Below are 20,451 nucleotides of genomic sequence, written 5' to 3'. Positions count from 1 at the left end.
ATGCTGAGCAGAAAAGGTAGTCTACGTGGGGGAATACCAATTTTCATATGTTTTGAGTCCTACTTTCCTATTCTAACGGAACAGTTAGAAGTAAGAACAAATCAATTTGAATGATGAGAAATTTTCGAAAGTAGTCACAAACGGCCTTGGAACAGAACTACTGCAATGACGTGTGGGGGTTCAACCAGTATCATAGAAGCTGCTGAGAGATTCTAATCGAAACAATTTCTCCTTCAGCTCCTGCTCTCATGGTATGGTACTTTATTAGAATTCCTGCTTAGAAAAAGAAAGAAAACTGAACAAATCACAACAAATTAATTAATTGGAAAAGAAATCTTCTCCAATCAATCTTGTCATTCATAGTTGAAATCCACGGTGAAAAACTCCAAACTATGCCAGCTACACCCAATCAGTCCATGTAATTTGCAAATTTCCTTTTCATTATTTTTTTCACAAGATTTGCAGATTGTGGACTTGTTACCTTGATTTTCTTGTAAATTGGTGTTGACTGCAACTGCATGAAGAGTAATTATAGCTTTTGGTTGAAAGTCATTGGCTCGTCCTATCCATGACTTATAATTGAAGACCCCTGCCAGTTTATTGGCAAACAAAATCAGATTGTTCAGCATCTTTTCCAGTAAGGGGAGTAAACCAACCTCACTTAACTCAGAGAAGCTTTTACAGCCACCTATTTAGGATCAGAAAAGTAAAGGCTTTCTCATGCTTAGCTAGCTCCATATAGAGCTTTATTTACGTAATAGAGTAATTACTGTGTTCTAGTACTGTTTGACATTTGATGCAGGAAATTGAGATGATAAGTGACAGGAAGATGCTCTAGCAGTAAATCTGGTTGGTTGAACCCCCCATAAATCGGAAGGTCAGTATTCTAAATCAGTGATATAACCAATTAATTAAGAAGTTGCTAATGATGAATGGAACTTTCATTTTAAAAGACAGTTGGAAGTTGTGCATTATTGATTAAGAGGATTATTCAAGGTTTAGTTATGCAAGCAAGCAAGCAATAAGAGGACTATCCTTTATCCTTATGCTAGATGAAATTGAAGAAACAAGGACTATTCCGTCTCACCAACTTATTATAGAATTTGTTGAGTGGTTAAAGAAAACTGAAATATTATAACACCAAAAAGCTGCCCCAATCCCGTCCTATAAAGTAAGTTCAGTTATCAATTTTCAATTAAATCTTAGCAGTCTGTTGGAGCACACATGTCAGCTTGGTGGAACAAAGAGGTTTCATACCTAATTCATTAAGCAAAGCTCAGTTAATAAACTTTTCTGGCTTGGTCATGAATGGATCGGGCAGCCACCAAAGCATTTTCATCTCAATAATTGTTGATTGATTCTATCCACAGGGGCTAAGTAATGTGAATGCATTCTTGACAAGAAGACAATGACAGAATGAGTAAACTTCAGGTGGAGAATAAAATTTTACCTGCTGCTGTCTTGCTTGTGAGGTATTTGAAGTCAAAAATGGACCCATAAGCTCCTGGTACTCTTTTTTTGATTTCATGAGATCCAACAAGCTCATAGTCCCAACTTCCATCCTGGTACCCCTGACTAAGGAACAGCTCAATGTGCCTGGCATCCAACATCTGCATTGTCCCTACATAAAAACAATCAAGTTTTTTCCTTGACGTCTGTATTCCTTTCTATCAAAAAATTTGAGAACAGTTTTCATGTGTGTGGTACAGTTTAGACCCTAAACTCATGCTCTGCAGATTTCTCAACCTGCCCTCAGATAAAATTTGGCATTATATAAACCAAACCAGTCATTTATGTTTTAGCAGGATTGCATCCGCCAATTTTTTTTTTTTTTTGGTCTTTACGTCATCCAGTGTAAAGCATAGTCCTGACAAATACAAGGATATCCAGTCTGTTGATTAATTAGCTCACCGCTGTTAAGGTGGCAAATAAGATCACAAAACGGAGCGTAGTTGAGAACAGAACAGAGATCAAAAGAAAATGAGACAACGGAGATAAACTGTGAAGATCAAGATTTCTAACCCTTGACTTGCATGTTCATAGTCTACTATCAAGACTCTCATCTACTTAATAAGAGGAACAAAATCTCTCACTCTGCACTTTAATGGGCAGTAAGTCATTTCATTGCTCACCTTCACATTTTTCTTGGTCACACACGGGGCATCGAACAAGCTGTAGATCTGAAAACATCAACCATGTTGAAGCACAAACTTAGGTAAGAGTTTTGACCACAACTTGCATGAGAACATGAGACCATACTACAAAAGAAAAATGCCAGGAGTAAATTTGCCCCATTTTTAACAGTACCAGCTATCCAGATTCCTGTCTTGACTTTCCTTAACAGGCATGTCCCGCACGACTGCAACATATCATCTACGATTTTTTGTTTTGGGATTTTCACAGGTGCACTCAGCCTTTCGCTCAGAAATGCTACTTCTGATTCGAAAGAAAACGCCCCAATGCGCATCCAGTCTGATTACTCCCCAAGAAAAACAAAACTCAGTCAATAGCAAATTGTCCTTATACTAAGACCACCAGCTCATAATTTCAGATTCTAGCTATAGATTAATCAAATGCATCCAACAAAATCTACAATTAATGGTGCTAGACTTTGAACTCCAAACTATTAACAAGCCATTGGATTTGATAAAAATATCTAACCAATATGTTTCTCCTGCTGGCGGAACATGTAAGAGTGACTCCCATCTGCAAAACCATGTCAATCAGACAGCTATGTTTAGCAGTGGAATTAAATATTAAACAGTTAATGTACACGTGTATATAAAGGGATTTGATGGTTACCAACAGCTGAAGCGTAGAGCTTGGCCCAACTGAATGCCACGTGGCCAGGATCAGGAACCTGAAGATCACGCAGGCATGCGAACTTCCATACACAGTCTTGCATGATGACGCTGTTGAACCATTTACTCGCCGCTCCCAGCATCACCAATGATCTTCCATCCAAAAACCTGGCTATGTATGTCCACATATCCTGCTCGTACCTTTTTTAGTATATGAAAGTTATAGATTAATTTAACCATATGACAAAAATTTAACAATTAATTACTGTTTGGTTGCTGAGAAAAAAAAAAGAACAAAAAAACTGAATCAACATATGAACTTGACTCGGCGGGCCGATCACTTTCTCGAAAATTAATTCATGAGAATTTTTTTTTTTTTTCTGAATATTTAAGAGTAATCGTGTATTGTTTTGAGCAAAAACCAATAAGTACAAACTAGATACGTTTCAATAATCAACTTCTGTTCTAACATATTATCAAATAACAGAATTAACTGAAAGGAAATTAATATCAAGGATATCTTTGGTAACTTAGAAAATTTAACGGAATAACAGAAACTGAACCTTCAATGTCAAGCTTTAAAAAAAGAATCAGAAACCTTAAGCATTATGGAAATTTGAAGATTTACAGAGCTTTAAAAAGTCAGTGAATATTTCAGAGTCCACCATTTCTCAGATGACGATTAAATGAACTGAATAAACCATTATGAAATTAGTTCAGTTCAAATTCCACCATTTCTCAGCTAACAAGCAGATTTAGACGATTAAATGAACTCAATTGACCATTATGAAATTAGTTCAACCTATTCTAAAACAGCGACAGGTTGCATTCGAGGAGAAAAATGCATTTCGAGTGCCAAAATTTGTAGAACTAACGCTGAATCGTCTCTGAAGAGCAGAGACTCATTTAAACTTCTAGATCAATTCTTCATGGAGACCTTTTCTTTAGGATAAAAAAATCAACAGAAATGAGATTTTTATTTTCTTTCCTTGTTTCTTTTTTCGAAAAAACATCGTCGATACATGAAGAAGCGCGAACCTTCGAAGTTGGATGAATGAGAAGAACTATCATAAATGAAAAAAAGGCTTTATCATCAAATTGTTTTAGCTGAATCGGCTAAAACTCAAAGTAGTTTAAATTTAAAAATCCTTTTGATCGCTCATTTCATCAGATTCAACTTTCATAGTTTGTTATTTTGCATGATTAAACTAGTCGAACCAGCTCCAAATTTCAATGGAATAAAAAAAGGATTGAAAGAATCAAAATGATCAAGCTCCAAATCGTTAGAGAGAGAGATTACCAACTGAAGGAAGAGCGATCAGTGCAACGAGGAGATGTGCAACTGCAAATTCCCTTCGTTCTCTTCAATCGCTTCCTCATTCTCTCTTTTCTTTTGTTTCTTCGTGAATCTGAGAAGAATTTCGAATTCAAATATTTTGTAAGAGGCCTTCAATCTTGGGGTATTTATACAGGTGACGCGCGAAATCCTCATATTTAAAAATAATTCAAAAAGGAAAATAAAAAATGAAACGGGTTCAATTACGGATCTGAATCCTGGATCGGGCTGAGTTAAATGGATCTGAAAATGGGCCTCGTTAAAATATTTTTGAGCTACTTGGTTCCTTATCAACGTGCTCAGGTCTCCAAACATAATGGCTAAGGTTTAAGGGCTTAAGCAGCGTTTAGTATGAGAGAAGTGTGAATATATTTTTTATAATAGATCAAATTAAATTATATTATAATATTTATTTTATAACAAACACTACAATGTAATCATATTACAGTTAATAGATGTAACGTAATTGCAGTCTAAAATTAATGTAATCATATTGCATTGTACTCTACAATATTTTTATTTTTTAACTTAAAATAAAATATTAGATATTGTCTTTTTAAAAGAAAAGAAATTTAAATAAAATATAAAATATAGGAAATTATATTAAGAAATGAAAACAAAATATATGTTATGAAAAATATATGTAAGAGATGATATGATATAAAAATTAATAATAAAAAAATATAAATATATTAAACTTATATTTTAAGATATAGGAATAATTTTGAAAATTGATATTATCTTTTTTATATTTTAATCTTTATTTTACTAATATATCAAACATTATAATATTATCTTCCTTATAATTATATTATATTATAAAATATCAAATGCCACCTTAATTTTGCATAGAAGATCCATCTTCACCTGCAACATAAACCTCACCATGGACTAGAACTTTGGAAAATTTGTATATACAAATGAGTTTAACCAATCAAAGGTAGCTCAAACAAGTTACTAAGACACAATTTATATATATTAGATAATAAGATAAGATGTCTTTGACATACTTGTTCCAGTAAAAATGGAATTAGGTTTGTAAAATGTTATTTAATTTATCTTCAATTTCTCTTGAGCCAACAATAAATATCTATACCTCTGTATTAAAGGAAGCTCATGCGGATATCCTTGAGGTCAATAAGTGAAAATCTATTTGTATGACATGTGACGTTTTCAAGGGGTTTCTTATCTTGGGTTTGGTTGGGTTTTAGCTTAAGGCCCACATAAGGTTTTTTCCTTCCCATATCATTCTTTTTTTTCTATGTGTTTCTTCTATTGTTTCACAGTGACGTGAAAGTTTTTGGTTTATAGGGATTTGAACCCAACGACTCCAATTTGTACGGCAGTTAGACGTGACTTACCTGAATTCAGTGCCGTGTTTTGGACCTTTTGGCCTTGTCCTCTCGATGTCAATCATGGGTCTTCAATTGTCTTTGCTGGAGGTGTTGTGGGTTCCAAAAGTTTACTGTAGCATTTTCTCTCTTTCGTTTTCTTTTTCCTTTTATTTGCATTTTTTCCCTCTTTTATCTATGCTTTTATGTGTTCCTGTGTTTACCTCTCAATTTCGCCATTTGGGTTCAACACCGTTTGTCTTCTTTGAGTTGTTTTAGATTTCCTATATTTTCTTTGTTTATGACCTTGCTTTGTTATTAGTTATAGGTTTTATTTCTTTTTTAATCTCTCTATTTGTTCTTGCGAAAATTTACCATATTTATTCTTTGCTATGTACCTATTTGTTTTATCATGTTCTTGAGGTTGTTGTTTTTATTAATTTTTTTTGTTATTGTTTATGATTTTAATTTCTACTTTGACTTTTTCCATTCTTTTGTGGGGAAATTGAATTACTCACAAGTTCCAAAAATTTACATAAACCTGTTTTAGGTTAGGTTTGTGCTATCTGTAATTCCTATGCTTTTTACGTACAAATTTTGGACTTGAATTTATTGCTTGACTTACAAGAAAATGCTAACCTTTTTATAAACTTCAAACTTCTCTGTCTATTTGTTGATGTGAAAATATTATCCTCCAGGGAAAAATAAATATACGATTGTTCATAAAAGTTGCTTATACATGTACTGATTGTCCTATGCTTGTTTCTTTTCCTTAGTACTTATCCTAAATTATTTGTTTGTTTCTATGATTCATGGGTTTCTATATTCATTTGTTTGTCATTTTTTGTTTCGCAGAGGATTCTGCTTCAGTTTGTTTGTCAGCACTTATAACAATTGTAAATCATTTGCTTCATAGTTTTTCTACGTTATGTATCTTGAATGAGGAGATTGTTGTTTACATGTTTTAGGGATATTTAGATTAAACTATATAGTTGCTAGAACTTATTTCTTAGTTCCCTTGCTTGAAATTATAATTTTGATTGAGGCTGTTATCACCTTTCAATACTACATTGTTTTAATATTTTGCTCAATTCACTTCCATTGGAAAACCACGAGATGGTTTTTTTTTTTTTTTTTTGCTCTGTGAAAAACCGTGAGATATTAACATAAACCAACAAAAATCTACATCAGTTGTGTTGTATCTCAAGGTGATAGCATTGTTTTTTGGGCTTTAACTACTTGAGGAAAATTAAATAACTTATGGGGTTGTTATTTACTTCTTTCAGTACATCCATGGATAATTACTTTCTTCAAATTTCTACGCATAATTAGTGACATAATGGGGATTTCACAAATGCGTTAATTTATTTATTTTATTTCCCTTGAGACAATGTATGTTCACCATGTATTATGATGCAAATGCTTATAAAGGTGTCAATAATTATTTATTAGCTATTTTACATAATATGATTTGTAAACTTTTAATCTGATATGACACTATATTATGGTGCATCGAGAGGATTCTTCTTTTTGATACATTATTTTTTACTTCTATTATGAAATTAAACAAGTTACATTCAAACCATCACTTTATGGATACTTTTTCAAGTTTAAGAGCCTGATAGTTAGTCCAATGAAACTAATGTAAAAGTTTAGTTGTTGTTTAGTTGTGTAATATAGTATTTGTAATTGTTTGTTGCAGTGGACTTTTCAACCTTTTGTTTTCTAGAACAAAAGAATATACATTGTTCTTATGAAGTGTAGGAATCTTGCTTATTTAGTTTTAAGCACCATTCTATGCTATTTTTAATATTTTGAGGTGCGTACATCTCTTCTTTAGAATGAAAAGAACTGATTTCTAATATTATCCTGCTTTATTAGCCTATGACTTTTCTCTTTTGAAAATTCTGTACTATTATGAATAAATTGTACAATGAATTAGGCTAATTTTGAGGGAGTGCTACAAAAATGCTGTGCAAAACCAAGCAAGGTCAGTTGTTCAGCTTTGTCATAGAATTATGCTAATTTTGTTGATAACGACAAACTTTTTGTTAGCTAGGTGGGAATGAATGTACAGAATTATGTACTTTTGTATATAACAAAATGCTTTTAACATCACAGATATCTGCAAATGCATACCAATAGATAATTATCTTAATTTTGTTCATGGACTATAAGGGATTATCAACATGTAAGAAATCAACTTGACAATTTCAACTATTTGATGTTAACTTTGTATACAACAACTGCCTCTACCATCACAAATATCTACAGATATTAAAATAAAGACAATAATTAAGATAAAAAAAAGGTAATTCTAAAAAAATGACAAAGAAATTCAATGGCGTAAGCGACAATTTTATTGCTCTCAAAGCATAACCTGTCTCTTCTGATCACCTGTAATTGTTAAAAGGTAACTATTCACTGCATTTTTATCTGAGCAATGATCAAATCATTACCGTTCATTTCAGTACATAAGTCAAACCACCTTACTACCATTTTCTACAACAAATCTTTTCACTAGGAAAAAGCTTCTCAACGTTATTCCTTGTACACTTTCCATTTCTCCTTTAGTTCTTCTCTTTTGTAGAGAGTCACATTCATGGTTTCCTTCACCCTATGTGAGAGCATTTAAGCTTTTTTTTTCTACTTTTTTTTTGCATTTTAGCCAAGTCAGAAGTGAAATGGATTTTGTGATCGTGCAGTACAACGGTATTGAAATAGATTTTTCTTTTATCAGGAATTATTCGCAGATGCTCTTTGTACGGTTAAATATAATATCTATTTAAATATTTACATCAAATTTTATGCTTGATATTTTTATATATAATGGCATCAACTTAAGAATGAGATTTGTGTAGTATCAAATATGATATCCACTAAATATCCTTGATAATAGATGATATTCTTGATATAAGGTGTTATGATACCAAACATAATCTTTATATCCTTCGTCTACAATAATATAGATCAAATAATTATACTTGTTATCGTTGATTTGGTAATGCTACGTGTCCAAACCTAATGTTTGATATCTTTGATTTGAAATTTTTCAATTCCAAATATAATAAATAATATCCTTAATATTATTTATTTATATCATCGATTTGTAATGCTACATTTTCAAACATAATACTTGATATTCTCAATCTGAAATCCTATCATTTCAATTATAATCCTTGATTTAAAATTCTATGATTCTAAACCCAATATCAATTACTATTAACTTTAAATTATTATTTAATTACCAAATTTCATGTTTTATTGCACACTATCACTCTATTTTTTATGTAAATTTAAAGTATTAACAAAACAATAACATACTATCTCAAAAAGACGCAAAATAATACATTTTTTGTAAAGCTTTACCAAAGCGTTATATAGACTTTTGTTTAGAAGCACTACTTTTTGTAACTAAATTAACAATGATTATATAAAATTACAAATTATCGTAATATTACTTTACATTTTTAACTACTGACTATAACATTTTGCATATATAATTTTTAATACATGAACTTACTTTAATCCTCACCTACAAAAAGTTATAAAATAAAAAATATAATAAATATAATTATTACAATATGTATTATTGTATTTGTGTGCACCGCACATGAGTACATTCTAGTATATAAAATGGCGTAGGCGTCACATTGTAAGGTAAGATGGTATAAGGTGCAAGTGCAACAACATCCATGCAATAAAAGCCACCAGCCGAAGAGCTGGTAAATTTACATATTATTCGTAAAGAATTACAAAAAAATGAGGTTATGGGGAAAAAAAGGAAAGAATGACAAGCTCAATGTGTGACAAACACTGTGGCATTCCTCATCTGTTTCGGTTCTGATTTTATCAAATATGTCAATGGGGAGAGGTTCCCCATGTTCGGAGCTCTTTAATGCTTCTTCTGTAGGTAAAGAGGAGTATAGACATTAATTCATATACCTCCGGCAGTTGGGAGCTTTACATAGGCAAGGAACTTTTAGTTCATCATGCTCATCGGGATCAAACAAATAATCATACCTGCCAGACAAATCATACGTAAATGATATTATATCATCCAAATTTGCAATTGAAGTATTGATAAATGAATGCAGACTAGCTTGAATATACAAGGACAAAAAGAAAGAGTGAGAAAAGTGGAATCCACAAATCTTACGTTAGCTCATCACCAGCAGACACATCAGTCTTAGCAATAAGAACTATCCGACTCTCCTCATCACCAACACTCATGATCCGTGCATAGCAATTGGGCATGCACTGCAAAAGGGATGTGACATTTTCAGCATAAAAAGATAACTCGTAATGCTACAGAAGTAATCATAACGACTTCCTCTGTTTTTCTTTTGGTGGGAAAGAAAAGGGGAGGGAGCATCAATCCAATTATAAGGCCATACCGAATGGTTGATTAAGCGTGCAATATTCCCCTTGTTGGTGGCATCAATCACTACTTCCTCACTGATCTTGAACAGCTGCATTGTATGTTGAATACTCATTAAAAACCAGTAACCAAACAAAAGTAGCCGGCAGCAGCAGCAACAATTAAAAATGGACGTATCCAGAAAGCAAGGGTGTTTCAAACATGATTAATTACAGACAATCAAGGAGGCTCTAGAGACTCCAGCATGTGTCAATTGAGTACAGCAAATGTAGAAACTTCAGCCATTTTATAAATGCTTTAAAACATATACATGATCACAAAGATGATAGAGACATTTATTTTAACCTACATTCGGTTCAACATCTGATGGTTGGCTGAAAGTGAAACTATGGCATGCAATCTTTTTCTGGACTTTCAGCAAATTATACAATCTACATAAACATATCAAGGTGGTCTTCAAAAAGTTTAGTAACATTTTCCAAATCAAATTAAATGCTAAGACTAACTACTAATCAAGTGGGTACTTCAGCATAATCAAACCTTGAAAGTTCATGAAACCAAGAAAATATTGGCATTGGCTTATCAATTCAATGATTTTTGTAGTACTTGTATGGTATAAGCCACCACAAGATCATGTGCAGAACTATTCTTCATGATGATTCATTAGTATGATGAATTTTATGTCTATAAACTAAAAATCTAGACCATAAAGATTGTCAAATCTAACCTGTTTGAATAACAGATGCAGCACATCCATAAACTAAACAGGGGATTTGAAAAAACTTACATAGCAATCTTTTCCTTCAGAATGATACCGTGCCTCTCTAAGATCTGCAACACTACGCCTAACCTGCTCACCACGATACTCAATGACCTGAAGATAGACAAGCTGACTATCAACACACACCAAACATAATAATAGTTGCCTTGATGAAGTCCAACCTCAAACCCAATCTACATAAATGACTTAAGAAATGGACAGAAACAGAGATAGCAGCACAAACAAAGTACCATTTCTCCTTCCTGAATGTTCCTACGTGCAAAGAGGCCCCATCCATGAATACCAGATTTGCCAAAACAAACTCGGTGATTCTCAGTTCTCTAAAGGCACAAACAGATGTAAGATTGAATTAGAAAACTATATCAATGAAGAAATAACCATGGGACATAATCAAGAATCATAGCTTACCTGTAACTGGAATAGTCGTTCTTTAAATGACAAGAAAACGGTAGAATCATCTACTTCCTGTAACGAGATAATGGTTTTTATAAATATAGTAAATTATCTACCTCATTGACCAATATAAAAGGACCAAGAAGGAAAAATAAACAATGTATGTTCCAAATGAAAAACTTTTTTGTTCAAAAAATAGGAGATCTACTACATTAAGGACAGGAATAATACTTTATACGTGCTCAATGCACTTAATGCATCTAGAGTATGATGACTTGGCCCACTCAGTCGGTGAAATATTGGCTCCCCTTCAGCCCTCTGGCAAACAACAAGAGTAGTATAAGTAACATAATAATGATACCAATAATTGCATCATGTTAGCAGTTTACTTTATATGAAGCTAATGGTAACTAGTACCAGCAAACAACTTTCACTTTAGCTAAAAAAGCACACTTAATTGGCAAAATTAATCGCATAAAATTAATGGACTTTAACTTCATGAAGATAAAAAATAGAAAGGTTTCAGGAAGTATAAAAATATAATCAGGGAAATTTGGCAAATACTAACAGAATATAAAAAATTAAATGACAGCAAATCACAAGTTCCCTGACATCTACCTTAAATTTTGATCTTCTAAAAACACGGCATCTTGCAGCAGAGTATGCATCAAACTCATTGGTTTCTGGAGCTGGGGATCCAGGGAGCTCCGCATTTTTTGATGAAATTAACCTTGAACCTCTAAGACATTCATTTTCATTCTGAAGTACGTTTCTGGCAGCAAAGACCCCTGAAGGAGTATGCATGACAACAACTGCATCTGGATTCGGGCTCCTGCATCAAAGACCAAAGTATAAGGATAAAATCCAAACAATAAAAATGATGCACACAGGAGAAGAAGGTAAAAAGGTATTCCCTTCCATTTGTTGAGAAAAAAAAAAGGGAAGGAACATAATCCTTGCCTGTGAACAGCACAATACACTAACTTTTTCGTCATTTGTATTCCATTCTTCTCTGAGCAGTGTAGCTGTAAATTTAATACATAAGATAGCCACAAATATGAGTTAAGAACAAAAGTGCCCGTTCTATAAAAGCACAAGCACTTAAAAGGTCAGTCATATGCATTTTAGCAACCATTTAAGTTCATATAACACTCCTCAACTTATAAATCTGGGATTAACATTTGCCATTAAGCCAAAAAAAACACTTACTTCCATGCTATATCCTGCTCTTGATGCACACATCACATGAAAATAAGTTGCACACTTGCAACACTGGGTGCAGGAGCCATGAGTTTGCTTACAAATCGCACAACTCTGTCATCCACACAATTAAAGCGCACTCAGATAAAAAGCAATCAAATGTTGTGATGTAATCATAATAATATTAAAATGCATTGCAGAAAATGATGACATTTCCAGACCTCAGGCTTACCTACAAAAAATCTTAAAACTGAATTATCGTAAGATATAACAGTTTAAAAGGATCATTTAATTCAGAAGATACCTTCAAAAATGAACTTGATGGAATTTTAATGATTCCAACAGCAGGTTCCATCTTCTCATGATTCAAGAAACCAACTTCAGGCCGGAACCAGGCACATGTGACATGAACCCACAGTGACTCAACATCGGTAGGCTTCAGAGCACCCCCTGGAGAAGCAGATTTACATATTGTAAGAACAACAAACAGTTCAAAGAAACAGTCAAACTCCACAAAAAGCATGCGTTTTACAGGGAAAAGGCACCACGCCCTCTCAATATCAGGTGTTTCACAAGCTCTACAAACCCCATAACAATCTTGGATGGCCCAAAATTTCAGAGACCACAACCACCCCCTCCCCCCGGGTTTTTTTTTTGATTGGATGGCTATAATAGTGCCTTAAAATATCTTCACAATGTACATATATAATCTCAACGAGGAGTGAAAGCTAATTTTAGATAACCTGCCTTTTACAGGGCAAAGGAACACTCTCTCTCAATATCAGGTGTTTCACAAGCTCTACAAACCCAAGTCAAATCTTGAAAATTGCTTGCCCCATGACATTCTTGGATGTCCCAAAATTTCAGAGGCCACCACCACCACCAACCCCCCCCCCCCCCCCCCCCCCCCCCCCCCCCCCCCCCCCCCCCCCCCCCCCTTTTTTTCCTGGATAGCTACAATAGTGCCTTAAAAGATCTTCACAACATATATATATAATCTCAACAAAGAATGAAAACGAGTGAAAACTAATTTTAGATGACATGCCTTTTACAGGGCAGAGGCAACACTCCCTCTCAATATCAGGTGTTTCACAAGCTCTACAAACCCAAGAAGTTAAATCTTGAACAGTGCTTGCCCCATAACATTCTTGGTGAACAGCTATTTGACACCTGAAAACAGAAAATTTTGTTTCCAATAAATCTGGCAAACATAAAATGGTAGCCAAAGTCAACTAAAAAATTGATTCATACCATACCTGTTGCAGATAATAATTTTGTTATAGTCCCAGTCTTCAACCCATCTACAAATGGCACATCTTTCTGTCGTCCATTTTGCATCAACAGGCTCATAAATTTCTATTACAATGAAAGTAGTAGATAACTAAGTTCAAGCTTTTAAAGATTGATTAACTTCTGCAACTTAAAACAAAAGGAAGGGATCAAAGAACTTCAACAAATAAAGTCCTATTGAAATAATATTTTACCGTGCAAAAAACCCATCAACTTCTGCTTATCTAACTTCATAGTATTTACACCAAAGGCATTATATTCAACAATCTGCACACAAGAACCACACATACATAATGCATGTGAGAATATATTATAAAAAACAAGAAAACAATGGGATTATTTTGGTGTTTCTGGGAGGTTGAGGGTTGGGGGACCTTGAGCTATAACAATCAGAAAGCAGCAATAATTTAGTATCTTTGCATCAGTTATATAGGATGCACACAGAAGTTAGCCTTAATAACATCATCTGAAAGCATTATAAGCTTAAGTTACATGTAAGGACTACACAATAACGAGTTACTACTACCATGGCCAAGCCAGATATGTACTGCTCAAAGGAGAGAAAAAAAAAAGGTATTACATAGGATTCAAAAACATTAAAGAACAGCCATGAAAAAAAACCTTCAGCAGAAAAAGGTGGAAGCAAAATTAAAAAAAGAAATAAAGCTCGTTTCTCTGTGGGAAAATGAAAGAGTACGTTCTTGCTCTAATAATCCTATAAATTACCAAAAAAAAGGGTTTTGAAGCAAGTTAAACTATAAATCAAGTAAAAGAACAAAGCCATGCTTCAAGAATCAAAAAAGAAGAATAAGTAAAAGAACAAACCCATTTTTCCAGAGGTATCATTGTGTCCTTGACTTTCACACTGTACTTCCATTTTTTGGCTCTACAGCCTGTATGCCGTTCCCATTCACTGAGCGTATACTTCTTTGACCCACATGCCCCACACTCACATAGAACTCTAGAATGTGAAGAAAATCTTTTTGTAAGAACAAATTATGGTAGATAGAAGTACAGTAGAGAACAACCCACTTTAACCTATTCCAAATATTTTAGTAGGTTTTGAGGACTTACAAATGAAGTTTTGGAATATATGTTCCTTCCATGCCATTGCAGACTACAGTTAGCTTGTCAGGAGGAACACCACTTTCCCCCCCTTTTTCCGTAGATCTGTTTTAGTGTTTTATCACGTTATTAAGTCTACAGCTTTAGAAAAGAATCTAGAGGGTTCCCTTAAGACAAATGTGTAAATTCACATGGAACTGTAAACAGGAGGAACACAGATTGAACCAACATACTTGATTTTTGGCTCTCTTTTCACTAAGTATGATTTGGGCTTGAACTTTGATTTACATTCAGGGCAGTAGTAATCCGTATGCTCCATATCCTTCAAACAGTGAACAAATTAGTCCTAATTACTTAGGTAAACAATAACATAAGAGGGGAACAAAAACATAAAAACAGGCAAGTTCAAAATCATAAGCACACCTTGAAAAGTTTACTGGTGATGTTGTCACATTCCGCATGTACCCACACATTACAACCATCACAACAGACCTAATTCAGTTAAACCGACAATCTCAAATTCTGCAACTGCTTTATCGATGAAAATAGTTACAAAATCTAAACTGCAGATATCTTACCCAATTGCCACCATCGGAATGGTGCCATATCTTCTTGCATATGCCACAATACTGCTTTGATTTCCGCAGCTGTAATGGAAACATGAACACCATTTTAAGAAACTAAAATTTTATTGGCGTTCAGATTCAAACATACCTACATCCTCCAAAGTAAGAATTTTTAATCAACCTTAGCACAATGTTTGCACAAAAGCTCAGCCTCATAAGCAGATTTCTTCATTTTCTTCATAGTTTTCAATGGGACAACTGAGCCACAGCTGTCGCAAGGTCTTGCATCCTGCAGAAATCAACAGGGAATTCTTACAACTTAACTACTTTGTGAGCCTTATAAGCCAAAAATTGAGAAATCAGAGAGCTAAACCAAAATTTACAGGAAGAAGAAAGAAAAATCCAACTGAGCTAGAGCATACTACAACTACACATTGCATTCCATGTCATTTAGGTCACCAAAATTAGAAATGCCCCACAAGTTTATTGATGTCATGAAGCTCAACTCAGAGATGCAAGAAAAGTGGTTCTGAAACGTACCTGGTTTTGAGAGCATAAATAATCCAGATCCTGACTTGAACCACTGGGTTGAGCTTCAGGGTATCCTAATTGCTGGGTCTTATGGCCTGAGTCTAGGAAACCATTTTCTGCCAAAATTGCCTCCTCCAGTGCCATTTGAAAATCACTTGGTTTCCACTTGTAAAACTGGGTCTGCCCCTGGTATCTGAACAAGGAAATTTCAAGAACATTAGGAAAGCCCTTATTTTGAAGGCATTACAGTAACGTCAGCCAAGAATGGTCATCTACAGAGTACACACCTGTCCATGAATTCCGCAAAGGGGAATATCATTCCTTGTTTCACCCATGCATAGTCCTGCTCGTAATTGCGAATATATAAGTATACTAGCCATAAACTAAACAACAACAAAAGCAACTTAAGAGATGAGATTACCCTCTGAGTTCCATTTTTCGAGTACCCAAAAAACATAACGCAAATAGCACCAGGAACACAACAACTCAAGACCGCTTCAGGAGCTTGCAATATCGGATCAATCACAATAGCTGGCCAAGTAGGGTATCTCTTCCCACATTTCGCCCAAACAATATCACCCAAAGCAAAATCCTCAGGCTTATACACATCTTTCCTTTTTCCAGCTCTCCCTTTTCTCAATTTCTCTAAACCCTTATAACCATTATACCCAGGCACAAACTCCTCCGTTCCGGGCAATGCCAAAGAAGAATTCAAATAATTCCCATAATCAAAACTACTATTAGTTCCTACATAATCCATTTCTCTTTCCTCTCTTTTCTTACTAATTAGATACAAATCCGAGCTTCCATATCGAATATCTTTCATATATCTCGACCCATCAAATTCAGACCTTCCACTATCAAATTCATCGTCCTCCAAGCTCAAATCCTCGTAATCGACACTCAATTCGCCGTTTTTCCATGAATCAAGAAGGGCGTCGTTGAATCTGGAAGGAAGAATTTGAGTTCTTCCTCTAGATGATTTCAGTAACGGAGGCTTCACACTCTTCTTGGAACTCTTCTTAGATTGCTTTGCTTTATTCACATTCAGTGAATTCGACTCGAATTCACCAGCCCAGTATGACCCCTCGCTGCTCCAATAACCTGAGCCGCTGCTGATATCTTCGAATTCGCCGTAGGAATAGTAACAATTCGATTTCAATTTCTTGGGGTTCGCGTTATAATCGTAGTATATATCGTCTTCTTCGTAGTCGTCGCAGCTCGCTTCTTCCATCTTGCAGCGTTTCATACTCGGCATTTCAAGTTTCGACGTCCGTTTGATTATCATCTCCCCTATCTATCTACGCACGTCAACCAAAACCCTAATTCACATCAAAACAAAAGGCCCCAACTAGATGTAGAGTATTCGGTTGTCGATGGTTGCGCAATTGAAAACCACGCGCACCGGAATCCCGATTAAAAACCCTAAAAAAGTCCCGATTGATACAATGAAACACAAAATAGGAAGAAGCTACAAAATTCGCACGCTTCTCCCTGCTTTATCCATCTTCCAAACAAAACACTGAAAGAAATTTCGGATTCGAATATTTAAATTTAAGCAAAAGAGATTAAAATAAAAGTTGGCGAAGGGTAATTAGAGTCGATGTGAAATTATTATTATTACGACTATTATAGTTATAGACGGACAAGGAAAGGAAGAGGTCTTGTTTTGTGGAAGGCGAGATGGTTATTATATTTTTTAAAAATATTTTTTATGGGGTTTTAAAGAGTATTATTATTGGTTTAAGTAATTAATGGACTTTAAAAATATGGTGTCGTGTGGCGGGGTGGCACAGATCGCGCCGTGTTTTGGCTCCAAATATTGGAAAGACGGAGGGAGATTGGGGAGGAGGAGGAAATTTTGGGTTCGTTGGAAGCGCGAAACGAAAATTGAAACGTGTAGAATAAAGCTTGGGGCAGTTTTTTGAGGCTTACCCTCTCTGGCAGGTGGTGCCGACTTGGGGGCCTACCGCCTGCCCTTTTTTAAAAGTACAGGTGGATCTTCTTTGTTGTCTTGTCGCAGGGGGTTTAGAGAAAGTAGCGTCGTGGTGAAACTGAGGTTTAAATCCGAACTCCAAGAATGTGGTACAAAAAAGTTACTGCTTTTGGATTAAGATTTCGTACCAATACGACACCGTGAAAGTGGTAGCTGGCTCAAAGCAAAACGACGCGGTTTTGGGTTGTTGATAAACCTATGTTTTGCCTCATGGCATTAGGGACGGCATCAGGAGTACGGGAGAGGGCCCTCGTCCTTGTTATAGTCCTAGCATTTGCGACTTTCGCAACCTCTCGTCTCCTACAGCAACTTGCTCTCTGCTTAAAATCCTTCTGACTTGAAAGGTTCAAGCTTTATGAGATTCACCTTGCTTTGATATCTCTGAAATCCTGTTACCATCTGGATTTGTTAGAGAAAGACATAGTTAAACTAATACTGATACTGCTCATGGATATTACAAACGGGTTTTTGAAGCTGGAAACCGGTTTCAAGCATTGAAAGTGTAGACTTTATTTGAATCTGGAAACCGGTTTCAGTGCACACTGCATATATACTATATAAACAGTTCGGTGGAGGCTCAGTCAGTAACTCTGTGCCAATTCAGGGATGAATCTGAGCTGAGGCCTATGGTCTATTCATTCTTTAAAAGCCTTCTTTCCAAAGAAAGAATAATTGCATTCTTCCCTTTTCTTCTGTTTATACAAAAGACAGTCTAGTTGTACTAATTTTCAGATGGTAGTCATTTACCATATTCCTTAATTAATTTTGCTATTACAGAGTCTGAACCGTTTCACTCCTTGCAATCGTCTTGCACTCGACAAATCATTTAAAACGCTTTCTTGATACTCCAAAAATATGAGGGTGATTATACACTCAATAAACCCAATCAGTCTTGTAATGTTTTTAATTGTGTACATCAGACTTTCGAAGTGGATATTTGGGTTTTAGGAAATATCCCCAATAACTCCTTGTATCATAAAATACAGAGAGTTTAAGCTCCATGCTTAGAGGAAAATCCTGTTATAATCTGAAGCTTGGGGCACCATTTGCAGTGTGAAGTTAGCAGGTTCGTTGAGGTTGAGGAATGTGCTGACCGCTGACTCTGTTAGCCAGCTTGTACAGCTCATGAAGCTTCAGTTTTTGAGACTGTCAAATTTGGGTGGGGTTAATGTCCTAAAAAATGCTCAAAATTTGGTAAAGTTCACCAAATTTCCAAGTAGGATGGAGATTGGATACTGTGAACTAGAAACGAACCAGTCAACCAGGCAAGATCCGAGAAGTAAACAGGGAACTCGAAATGGTGCAATGTATACTATAATGTTATAAGAGAGAAGTAAACAGGGAACTCGAAATGGTGCAATGTATACTATAATGTTATAAGAAGAATCACTTTATTTCTAAAAGCGCCCACGAACAGAACTGAGTGTGTTTGGTCCCGATCAGGATCATGCAATGCCACTCCCATTATTCGGTGTTCACAACTCTCCCGTTAACTTGGCGTTTGGGACTCTGTATCTATCATTGGTTACCTTAGAAAAAAAAAAATAGAAATATATGGATCATAAGGAAAGCTACTCCTACGATTTCATTGGCTAGCTTTGACCAATCCTGTTCCCGAATTGATTAAGATTTGATTAAATTAAACAAAGCATTGATTAACGACAAATGGGCATGTGGAAAACACCTTGAGCACACTAGCCACTGTCAATTCCCGTTGACAAATGCCCAAAAAGAACTTATAATTTTATCAAAACCGATTATCTTTTTTAATGCATAAACCAAAATTTTAAGTCAATCTAATGCCGCCCCACTTGGTTTAGTTAAGTGCCTATAGTAGTGGACCATTACATTACTTGTTAATCCACGGTACGTTTTGGCATGTCACATCCATAAAAAAATTATACATTGTTTTTATTTTCCTCCCTGAATTGTTTGAGCTTACGTTAATTCCCGCACAAAATAGTTTCCTCCTCTTTGGTTATACCAGATGGAGAAAACAAATGAAATTAATACCGCCTCGGCTCTTTCCATCTTTGTGGAGTTCAAGATCATAGTATTTGCTAATAAAACAAAATTTTCAATTTTGTGCATGAAATTTGAAAAGTGAAAAAGAATTATGCACTTTCCTTGTTAATAGATATATATAAGAATTGTGCAATTTTCCTAATCATGTTAGCAGTGACGTGGAAACTGAACTTTTTAGTTATATCTCTGTATTTAAAAGTAGAAAACTAATACTATCCTATGCATAGCACTATCTCGAATCGAGCTACTCTCTGTCTCCAACGTAAGCTCGCGTAAGGAATGCTACCACAGAATTTGTAAATTGGATAAATAGTATCTATAATTTGATAATAAGTTTTGTTTGGGTAAATTTTATTTATATTTTTTACAATTTTATTTTTTTTAATGAATTATCAAAATATGTATTATCAATTCAAAATTAATCTATTTGTTAACAGATATTTTTGTAATTCTATTAGATAAAAGTAATAACCTAACCCTTTGTAGGTATATAGAAGTTACACACATAATACTGATTAGAAAACAAATATAAAATATCATAGGAAAAAAATTGAAATGATAAAAGATATATGCAAAATTTCCTCTTTTTGTTTTGATTTAATTTTTAATTTTTATTATCATTCTATATGTAGTGAGTTGAGAGTCTTATTATAATTTTTTTATTTCTTTTTTAGGAATTAAAATTTTTGTCCTCCCAATGTCCTAATTTTAACACAAATATTTTTGAAAACTTACAAACCATGAAAATTATGTGG

The 20,451-nt window shown here is 34.6% G+C and overlaps 1 protein-coding gene and 1 long non-coding RNA gene across 3 annotated transcripts; one reads left to right on the top strand and one right to left on the bottom strand.

The window, feature by feature from the left end:
- Positions 1-190: 190 nt before the first annotated feature.
- SDG14 (SET domain protein 14) lies at positions 191-17,534 on the bottom strand. 2 transcript variants are annotated; one of them, XM_088810396.1, is made up of 29 exons: positions 16,097-17,534; positions 15,963-16,018; positions 15,685-15,868; positions 15,326-15,433; positions 15,157-15,225; positions 15,002-15,070; positions 14,812-14,900; positions 14,588-14,683; positions 14,339-14,474; positions 13,708-13,780; positions 13,480-13,579; positions 13,269-13,393; positions 12,528-12,673; positions 12,233-12,337; positions 11,984-12,048; positions 11,642-11,855; positions 11,255-11,341; positions 11,039-11,095; positions 10,861-10,950; positions 10,637-10,723; positions 9,866-9,940; positions 9,628-9,728; positions 2,803-3,002; positions 2,662-2,706; positions 2,296-2,472; positions 2,133-2,180; positions 1,451-1,621; positions 482-589; positions 191-276 (listed from the first exon to the last, which is right to left on the bottom strand). In XM_088810396.1, the coding sequence occupies exons 1-29, from the start codon at positions 16,961-16,963 to the stop codon at positions 191-193; spliced, it is 3,834 nt and encodes a 1,277-aa protein (XP_088666522.1). In that variant the 5' UTR covers positions 16,964-17,534. The 2 variants fall into 2 exon arrangements, with proteins under 2 accessions (XP_088666522.1, XP_088666526.1); XM_088810400.1 differs by lacking the exons at positions 191-276; positions 482-589; positions 1,451-1,621; ... (2 more) ...; positions 2,662-2,706; positions 2,803-3,002 and adding an exon at positions 9,014-9,491 and having other exon boundaries at positions 16,097-17,526.
- On the top strand, positions 5,245-5,881 carry LOC18613984 (uncharacterized). Its single transcript, XR_001927637.2, has 2 exons — positions 5,245-5,365; positions 5,449-5,881. It is a non-coding gene; the product is annotated as an uncharacterized LOC18613984 (long non-coding RNA).
- Positions 17,535-20,451: the final 2,917 nt, after the last annotated feature.

Source organism: Theobroma cacao, chromosome 1, assembly GCF_053813885.1.
Source record: "Theobroma cacao isolate CCN51 chromosome 1, ASM5381388v1, whole genome shotgun sequence".
NCBI lineage: Eukaryota > Viridiplantae > Streptophyta > Magnoliopsida > Malvales > Malvaceae > Theobroma > Theobroma cacao.
The sequence above is the reverse complement of the archived record's forward strand: the minus strand, read 5'-3'. Positions and strand labels throughout refer to the sequence as shown.

Coding starts and splice junctions, on each gene's coding strand:
- SDG14 (XM_088810396.1), bottom strand. CDS start 16,963: ATGATAATCAAACGGACGTCGAAACTTGAAATGCCGAGTATGAAACGC. Junction 9,729..9,865: donor CACGCTTAATCAACCATTCG/GTATGGCCTTAT, acceptor TCCCTTTTGCAG/TGCATGCCCAATTGCTATGC. Junction 3,003..9,627: donor TCTGCTGGTGATGAGCTAAC/GTAAGATTTGTG, acceptor ATACTAAAAAAG/GTACGAGCAGGATATGTGGA.